This window comes from Acartia tonsa, chromosome 3 (genome assembly GCF_053477335.1).
Source record: "Acartia tonsa isolate MP-2025a chromosome 3, ASM5347733v1, whole genome shotgun sequence".
Lineage (NCBI taxonomy): Eukaryota > Metazoa > Arthropoda > Copepoda > Calanoida > Acartiidae > Acartia > Acartia tonsa.
The window spans coordinates 21,301,939-21,312,414 of NC_137262.1; the positions used below are offsets into that span (position 1 = coordinate 21,301,939).

Consider the following 10,476-nt stretch of genomic DNA (forward strand, 5'->3'; position numbering starts at 1 on the left):
TCATTGATATATTATAAAGAATTAACTTTTTAGTGAATTTTTATAGTAAAATCATAAGGCCTAATTTTACTCTATACCAGAATACAATATTTATGAAGCAAAACACTCTAAAAGCTACGAATTTTACCCAAATAAAAAAAAAGACCTTTTGCTTTGGTCAAAATGATCACGGCAACAGTAAAATTTAATATTTAAATCCCCCCAAAAAAGTTTATTGGGGACTTAATTCGAATTTAGGCTCTGCAGTCTCATTCTACTGGTGTCATAGTATCTTTTTTATATACGTTTTAAAAATAGGTTAAAAACAATTTAAGTATGGATAGACAGGAAATAATACAGAATGACCCTCGAAAAAGTATTTTTTAGCATCTGCAGCCCTTATTTATGTCCTTGTTCTCTATAGATTTCCACATAAGTAGATATAAAAATTTTAGTTTTACCTCCATTAACTCCAGAGATTTTTAGAGCTAAAGTTTTAAAAAAGTGACTGAGAAAAATTTTTTTTGTTTCTCATAATTTTTGGATGGTTATATTGTGTTTTTCTGGAAACTGAATAATAATACACAAAGAAAAACAAGTTAACTAATTATTTCTTTTTTATTCCACCAAAACATATCAATTTTATATGGCAAAAAATACTACTGAATGAATTGATTATTTGCAACTTTTAGGTTATTTATTTACCCTTATTTATGAAAAAGATTAATTATGACAGTTGCTCCGCCCCCTTTTCTGACATCTCAATCATTTAATAGGGGGTTAACTAAGTTTTTTAGACTAAAAAATCATTATGTTCTAACTTTATTTTCTTTATAACTTTTCTGTTATTAAAGTTATGATTATGAAAGAAAAACAATTTTCCTGCTGTATTCATAAAGATTTATTTGGTTTTTTAATCTAAAACAAATTTGTCTAATAAGTAAGTTTTTCAAAATATCATTAAACTAAAAAGACTAAGAAAATATGTGTAAAAAAATGCTTTTTGGTAAAAAAGTCGTTTCATGTTAAAAGTTACTTTTTCCTCAGTCACTTTTTCAAAACTTTAGCTCTAAAAATCTCCAGTGTTAATGGAGGTAAAAAAAATATTTTTATATCTACTTATGTGGAAATCTATAGAGAACAAGGACATATACATTTTTTAATAATTTATTGAGAAATAAGGGCTGCAGATACTAAAAAAATACTTTTTCGAGGGTCATACTGTATAAAAATCTCTTAATCTTATTTCAAATCAATTTCTGAAACTACCCTTTTTTTCTTTACACCAGATAATTTTTCTTTGAGGACATGGAGGTTGATAATGAAATAAACAGATTGTACAAGAAATACAAATTAAAAAACAGTGATTTAACTGCTGAAATATTGCCACAAGTAGACCCAATACTCCAAATTTGAAGCTTTCCATCTTCAATAACAAAAAAGTTATAGGCATTTAAAAAAAATGTACCATCAATATTATCATTGTCATAACAATCCATTTCGCCATCATTAATCATCTCTTCCAGAGCAGCCGTACGGTTATTTATCTTACAAAATTAAAATATGAGCTGTAATTCAGAAAATTAAAGAAATTAATAGAATAGAAATTTGAAAAAAATAAGAAGGGTTATTGTGATTAATGAAATATTGAAAAACCTGAGTATTTTTTAGTAAATATACTATCTTATGTTTAATATAATAATATCTACTACAGAAGTTAAGTTTCTACAGGAGGTTTTTAAAAAAAAATCTTGAAATAATAAGCATGATTAAAAACTATATAAATCTAACCATTTTATAAAAGGTGTCCAAAAGTAAACTGCATTTTCTGGTTTTGAGAAACAATTAGTACGAGTATGAAAAAAAAATCATATACTCATTCTCTATAAAAATATGTATCAATTTTACAAGAAGGATTTCCAAAAACTCCTAAAATAGCAGCACTTTTTTTAGCTTGAAAAATTTGAAAAGTATGTGTGTTGCTTTATTCTGTAGAATTTAGTGCTATAATGTTTTGTTTAAAATCTTCTTTTTACTTAAAAACCACATTTTAACATGCTTAACAAAATATTCTAATTATTACATTTATAATTTAATTAAAATTTTTTTTTTTGGATTTGATCCCAATATGACAGTATAAATATGACATGAACTCATAACATAATTATGAAAGAAAAAGCAGTTTTAGCAACAATTTTAGATCAAGATAACTTGTTTAATTTTAAAGATATTGAGATGAAATAAAAAGTAACTTGTTTTATTTTTAATTGCACTTAGTATTGTAAGAGATTTCTTACTAAAAATGACTTTGCCATAGAAAATAAACTAAAAATAAATCATTAAGAACTGGAAAATGCAGTTTATTTTGGGACACCTTATAAATATAAGAGACTACTTACAGAATTCTCTAAAAATGTATTTTCAACTGTTGGAACTACATTCCAATTCTTGGAAACTTGATCATAACCCTATAGAAAGATTTTTTCTTTGTAAGTGAAGAAATTACAATTTTTAATATTATAGAAAAATTATATTTACTATAAACTATTTATAAAAGAATGACAAAAATTATTGCCATTAGTAATTATTCATAATTTTGTAAATAACTGGTTTATGGAATTTATTTTTATTTTCAATTATGCAGTATGATTCTATAGGTGTATGATTCAGAAATAGGTTAAAAAGAGTTCGATGAATTCTCTTTAAATTTTAATAGTAATTTTTTTACCTCCCATACTTCTATACAGTCAAAGTTTTCCATGTAAAAGTGGTTCCTGATTAAAGGGGAAATTGTCTTCAAATATAATTAGAGCTTAATACATAATAGCAAGTAATAAACTAGTTATATTTATTACACCTTATTAAGCTGCAATTGTATTGATGAAAAATTACCACTTTAAAAAGATTTTGAGAAATAAACATTAAAATGTTCTTTATTATTTATTTGTATATTAAATCAGCATATGCATCCCTAGCATTCAATACACTAGCGCCATAGAGAAGATAAAAAATGGCTTAAAGTAAAACAGTCAAAACCATCCCAGGACTTATCTAGGGGCTTTTTTAAAAAAAATTAAAATAGACTTGAAATTAAAAGCTGAAATCAGCTCTAAGACTTATGTAAAGCCTAAACAAGAGAACTTAATTGGTTCATTATTCATGTAAACTTAAGGTTTAAATAATAACCTAAGAAGATTTTATCCTACCCCCAATTACACTCCCAGAAGCCTCCCCAAATAGACAGTCTATTCCTCCTTATTATATTACATTACTTTTTACCTATATCTGCTTGTTAATAAAGCGAAGCCATGCCCTCCAATCTTGTTTAATTTCTCTAATGCGTATACCATAATGGGATACCAAAAGCTCCAATTCCTTAATATTGTTATTTTTATGCAAACTTAAAAAAATCATGATAAACAAAATAGTTTTTCCAATTTTTTACTCAAGAAATGTCAAAAAAAAGGATATGAATCATTAATATTTTTGTTAACATTTTGGTTGATCAGTAAAGCTAAATGTGCGTTTAAAAAATTAATGATTGATAATCAGATTAGAACTTTTTTCATGCACAATCCATTTAAAGGGTGAATATAGGTTGATATGGGCTCAAAATATAGGTGCAATTATATACTTTTAGGATATCTATGCCAAATTTAAAAATCAAAAAAAATCCTTAAGTAAATATTGCAACTTTAGTGTCTACCTTGACATATGATTAGTCAGTTGACCAACAAAATCGTTTTTTTTTTCACTTTTTTTCTTAAGTCTAATTGATTGTTATATTGTCATGCATTTTTAGTGTTTCGGGGGGTCTTTTGCCCCACTAGCCCCTAGAGGGAAAGTCCCAAAATTCAATTTTCAAAGTTTTACAGGTAGATCCAATCATATAAAAGAGCTTACAAAAAGAATTAGGTTGATAACTATAAAAACAAGCCCAAACGGCCAGGCCAAAATTTGATACTGAATTTTCATTTCCTATAACTGTACAAACTTCCCCCCCCCCCCTTATAACAATTACCATTTTCATACTAACATGAAATAAAATTTCTCCTGCAAAGGTGTTTTTCAAAATAAAATTCATATACTCTATATTTTGTTGGGGAATATTGTTCAGGAAGAAAAAATCCAAGTTACAATAAAATACATTGATAATCGGTTTCCATTTTATTAATTTAATGAAAGCTTTTTAATTTAACCTTCCGACTAAGCCTTGTGTGATGTAGGGTGTTTGGAGTTCTTAGGGAACCACACTAACTACATAAAATTATCTTCAGATATCAAGGTTTTAAGCCATAAACATACTTATACAATTTAATATGTCAATATCTTTAAGTTATTTATAATCTATGGAATGGCATGGATTTTTTGAGCCCATATTATATTCAACCTATATTAGCCTTTTAAGCAACTATAATATTATTCTAATTTGATACATCATAAATCTTCCTCTTACAAAATCTCTTACCTAGCCCTATATCGAGGATGTTCTGCCAATTGTTCTCCATGTTTCCAGTCAAAAACTATATATTTTAACTGTTTTTAACCTATTTTTGAAAGGTATATCAAAAATATACTCTGAATCATACTGCAAAGCCAAAAATGAGAACAATTGTCCATATTGATTTTTATTAGGATTTCAAAGTTAATTTTTACTATAGGCTCATTATTTACGAAAAAACATGAGGTCTCAGATTTTGATAAAAACTTCTAGTCCCCTTCATTTGATCATAAAACTAAGGGCTGAGTGATTTATAACCTTTTTAATCTATTTAAAGTCCGTTTTTTGCACATTTTCTCACTGCGGTGTTTTCACAATGAAAAAAAGGCAATTTTACGTAATTTTCAAGTTTAAATTAATAATGAATTACAGTATGTCCCAACAAAAATGTCACAACATGTTTTTTGAACTTTTGACACTGTGAGGAAAAAAATTTTGCCCATTTATTGCCTTGAGAATGAATATCATCCATCTTAGAATACATTTGAAGTAAATTTGGCGTAGGCACTCCATATTTGGACAAATGAGAAATTTTTGAAACACCCTGTAAAAGATTTGTAGCTTTGTCATTGGTTAATGCTGAATCATCATAGTTTTTATGTTAATTCAAAGATATGACCTACATCTTTCACATTTAATGAATAATTATGAATATAAAATCAAAAGAGCTATTTTTTTACTATCATTATCTTTTTATCATATTATGAAGAAAATGCTTTGAAGCAAGAATTTGACCCAAAAAGAAAAGACAGTTCAGTAAAATTTCCTTAATCTGTAGTAAAAAATAAACTTGAAAATCCTATTAAAAATCAATGTGGGCTATTATTCTCATTTATAGCTTTGCAGTTCGATTCTACAGGTGTCAGAGTATATTTTTGATATACCTTTCAAAAATAGGTTAAATAAATAAGTTTAATTTTGATTACAATATATTGTTGTTTATTTTCAGCAATAATTTTGGACTTCCTATATTTCTACTTGGGAAAACTTAACCTATCCTTGTGAAACATGCAACTTAATTAGCTGTCTTATTTTCACAGAAACAGCATGCCTACTATGTCAGTGGTGTCAAATTATTTTAGATTTATTGTAATAAGAAATTATATGTGTTTGATGGTATTTTTGTTTCTTATGCGCTTACAATCTTTTTTCTGAAAATGTAAATTTTCTAATCACAAATTATGCATTTTTTTAATGTAAAACAAATCCAACTGGTAAAATTAATTTTTCTATCAATAATCTTCATGACTATATAACGGATATATAAAGAATATTAACTCTTAGTTTTGTATAATCAACACACTTAGTTGTGTGGTAATGATGACGTGTTTCTACGTTACCTTGTCCTGCTGTGATTTGACACAGAGACTACCATTTGCTGATCATTGTAATTTATATAAATTTGTGGACTATTTAACTATATTAAATCATATTTTTATTGTCATTATAAATAAACTTAAAGTAATTTGTACTTTAACTTGTAATTTGTTTGTTATTTGATGCGACAGTTGTAACCCTCTATCTTTAACACAAAGAAAATAGGATACACAAAACTGGAGAGTTTGTAGATCTAAATCCCCCCCTCTCCCAAACCATTAAGAGTTAAATCATTAGTATTACCTCCTTTAGGACTATTTCGGTTACGTTTTGATAGGAATGATTTTCTACCGGTTTCTATTTCAGTATGAACCTTAGCTTCACTACAATAAAGAATTAATAAAATAGGTAATTCATTGATTGATTAATTTGATTTTGATTCATCAGCCTTATGTTTTAGTGGACTTTGTCCTATCAGAAAAGTATAACTCTATGGTGTAATGTGGGGTCAAACTTTTTTTTATTACTTATTGCATAGTGCATAAAAGGCATTAATTTATCAATAATCAATCATTAATCAATATATCCTGCCACATATTAGAATATTATTGTTCAATTATGGTAATTTTCTAGTATGGTCAGGTTAGAACCAAACAAGGATACCAACAACCATAACTGTGCATGGGAATAAATACAAATAGATATTAGGAGTATTTGTTAAACTGTTTTTAACCTATTTTTAAATCATATATCAAAAATATTCTATGACACCAGTAGAATCAGACTGCAGAGCCCAAATTTGAATTAAGTCCCCAATAACCTTTTTTTGGGGGAGTTAAAAATTAATATTTACTGATGCTCTGGTCATTTTGACCAGAGCAAAAGGTCTTTTTTACTCGGGGTTATATTGTGGCTTTTAAACCAATTTTTATAATTCACTTTATATTGATACAGTAAAAAAAACCTTACTATGTTCATTGAAAATATTTTTTTTTCTAAAACAATTAATTTTATAGAAAAATCTAACATTAAAATAAAACATATAATTCTGAAGTCTGAACCAATTAGAAGTCTTGTTTAATTTCAGTTCTTTACAATTCAAAAAAGAGTGTTTTCACAAAGTGACTTATTTCCAATGTAGTTAAATAATTTTTATTTAATTAAAATGAAAAGAATGAAAACAATACACATAAAAGATACATACTTTTTAAAAATATTTTAAAAAATATGTTTGAATAATCTTATATTTTATCATATTTGTATATGTGACAAAAATAAATTTGTTGTATTGCATAAACGTTTGTTGTCATCTTACACTATTTAACCCTTTACAGCCAATTTTTTTGTGTTTTAAATAAGTGATAGAAAACAATCACAATAATGTTAATTCATTGATATATTGTAAAGAATTAAGTTTTTAATGAATTAATTTAGATGAAATCAAAAGGCCTAATTTTACTCTATACCAGAATACTATACAGTATGACCCTCGAAAAAGTTTTTTTTAGGTTGTACAGCCCTTATTTCTTAATATATCATTAAAAGTAGCATATGTCCGTGTTCTCTGTACTTTTTCACACAAGCATATATAAAAATTTTAATTTTACCTCCATTTACACCAGAGATTTTTAGAGCTAAAGTTTTAAAAAAGTGACTGAGAAAAATTTTTTTTTGGTTTCTTAGAATTTTAGGATGGTTATGTCTTTCTGGTAAGTAAAGAATGATATACAAAGAAAAACAAGTTAACTAATTATTTCTTTTTTATTCCACAAAAAAATATCAATTTTTACAGACAAAAAATACTACTAAATGAATTTTCAAGCTATTTACTTACCCTTATTTATGAAAAGGATTAATTATGACTAATAATGACAGTTGCTCCGCCCCCTTTTCTGACATGTCAATCTCTAAATAGGGGTTTAATTAAGCTTTTTAGACTAAAAAATCATTATATTGTAATTTTATTTTCTTTATAACTTTTTTGTTAATAAAGTTAGGATTATGAAACAAAATTAATTTTCCTGTTAAATTCATAAAGATTTATTTGGTTTTTCAATCTAAAACAATTTTGCCTAATAAGTATGTTTTTCAAAATACCATTAAGCTTAAAAGACTCAAAAAATATGTATAAAAAAATGCTTTTTACTTAAAATCTAAATTTTTTATTTCATTTTTGTATAAAGTTTCTGCTAGTAACAAAAATAAAAGGATTTCTACCTTAATTTTGGTAAAAAAGTCGTTTCATGTTAAAAGTTACTTTTTGCTCAGTCACTTTTTCAAAACTTTAGCTCTAAAATCTCCGGTGTTAATGGAGGTAAAATTAAAATTTTTATATATGCTTGTGTGGAAATGTACAGAGAACACGGACATATGCTACTTTTAAAGATACATAAAGAAATAAGGGCTGTACACCCTAAAAAATACTTTTTCGAGGGTCATACTGTATTTATGAAGCAAAACACTCTAAAAGCTACGAATTTTACCCAAATAAAAAAAGACCTTTTGCTCTGATCAAAAAGGATCACAGCAACAGTTAAAATTAATTTTTAAATCCCCCCCAAAAAGTTTATTGGGGACTTAATTCAAATTTAGGCTCTGCAGTTTGATTCTACTGATGTCATAGTATATTTTTGATATATGTTTTAAAAATAGGTTAAAAACAGTTTAAAATCAAGAATAGATTTTTTTTGAGAAATTAAACATGAAACGTTATTTGTCTCTATCTTACCTACAAAAAAATAACATTGAAAAAACTAGAGGCAGTCCAACTAGGATAGATATTTCTTGAAACAATGGGGAAAGGGGTAGTTGCACAAAATGCATTTAAACTTGAATTTAGTGAATGGCATATTTTTCTACTATGTAGTTTTAAAAATATCACGACTTGAAAAACATATATTATAAAATATTCTATGAAAATAGATATCTTTTTTTACAGAAACAGCATGATGAATAATTTATTGACGTATATATACTTCTGCTTGAAATCATTTTCCTGAAATGTACTTCATGCAACTATCCCTCTTATATTAACATAATTAACAACAAAATCAGACCAATAACACCAAAGATATGGAAAAATATAATAATAGCTAAAAACCATCTAAAAGGCAGACACTGTAGTTTTCTTTCAATGACAAAAAATTTTATTTCACATCTTAAATAAAAAAAATATTTCCATTGAGAACAGCGGTCTGGTCGCTGCTTTTTCTAAAAGAAATAATTTACCACATTATTGCAACTGCCATGCCAAAGGGGACTATCCACAAACAAGAGCAAGTGATTCTAAGCACCTTCCAGCATTGATCTATAGTATTTTTTTAGTGAATATACTTGGTTTATGTTTTATATGAAAAAAACTTTGAAATGTAAAGCATTTTTTAAGGAAATATCATCAAATGCTTTGTTAGGTTCAAAGGACAAAGTAAATAACACAACATAAAAGCATCAAATGTTGTAAATTGCAAAAGTACATTAATAAAACTGTTTAAAATATGACAAGTTACCAACCCTTTTTCTAAATGTACATTTTTAATCACAATAATTTAAACAACAGTTTGAACTCAACAAAACATTTGATGATGTTGCACCTAACAATGCTTAACATTTCAAATTTTTTTTTCATATAAAACCATGATGCAACCTAACTATTTAGTTGATAAACAAAATATTAAACATAAACCTAATTTATTCACTAAAAAAATACTATGGATCAATGCTGGAAGGTGCTTGAAATCACTTACTCTTGTTCAAGGATAGTCCCCTTACACCACTCCTGTTTTCAAGTTAGAACACATATATACACCTTTTTTACCTGAAGGTTTTTTTTCTTTTCTCTTCAAACCTTTTTTTTGGGCCTGGCATTGTTCTGTAATAACAAATTTTTTCACTTATAAAAGAGGGTCATTTTGCTATTTCTTTTTCTAAAGTAACTCTTTAGGTCCACAAAAGTTTAAACTGTACTTTAAAAAAAACTTGTAAATATATGAGAAAGATTAAAGAAATTTAGGCCAGTTGGAACATTTTAGCTCCTATACTACAGGGTGTTACAAGAGAAATGTCTTTTATAAAAACTTAATTTAAGATTTTTTGGTTTAAAGGTTTATGAAAAAATATGCACATTTTTAAAATTCAAATTGCATGGCTTGTATTAAAAATAGAAAAATGTTATGCATGTCGTTAGAATCATCATAAGCTCAAGTTTTTGGAAATATAGGAACCATTCTTGTGCTATGTATAGTATAGGAGCTAAATAGTAAAATGTTCCAACTCAAATTAAACTTTTCATCCTTTTTCTCACATATTTCAACGTAGCTCCTAAACTACAAATAGCACAAAAATATATTTCCAAAAACTAGAGTTTATGACCATTCTAACGGTATGCAAAACATTTTTCTACTATTAATACAAGCCATGCAATTTGAATTTTAAAAATGTGCATATTTTTCCTCAACCTTTAAACCAAAATATCTTCAAAATTAAGGCCTTTGGAAAAACCGGTTTTTAAGACATAATTTGTTGAAATAATAATTTTTAAATATTTGAAACATAAATGGACCAGAACAAATTTTCTAAATATATAAAGCATTTTATAAAATTCTTTTATTTTCTATGCATAATTAAGTTTTTAAAAAAGACATTTCTCTTGAAATAACCTATAAATATAGCAAGTATATAAG

At 26.5% G+C, this 10,476-nt stretch overlaps 1 protein-coding gene across 1 annotated transcript in view; it reads right to left on the reverse strand.

The window, feature by feature from the left end:
- LOC145313624 (uncharacterized) overlaps positions 1 to 10,149 on the reverse strand; it is a 12,165-nt gene extending 2,016 nt beyond the window's left edge. Inside the window, exons 1-7 of the mRNA XM_080153111.1 lie at positions 9,612 to 10,149; positions 6,101 to 6,180; positions 4,448 to 4,502; positions 3,259 to 3,354; positions 2,708 to 2,753; positions 2,379 to 2,447; positions 1,448 to 1,526 (exon numbers count right to left, since the gene is read on the reverse strand). Of these exons, the coding sequence (XP_080009237.1) occupies positions 1,448 to 1,526; positions 2,379 to 2,447; positions 2,708 to 2,753; positions 3,259 to 3,354; positions 4,448 to 4,502; positions 6,101 to 6,180; positions 9,612 to 9,661 (475 nt within the window). The 5' untranslated portion in view covers positions 9,662 to 10,149. The remainder of the gene's footprint in view (positions 1 to 1,447; positions 1,527 to 2,378; positions 2,448 to 2,707; positions 2,754 to 3,258; positions 3,355 to 4,447; positions 4,503 to 6,100; positions 6,181 to 9,611) is intronic.
- Positions 10,150 to 10,476: the final 327 nt, after the last annotated feature.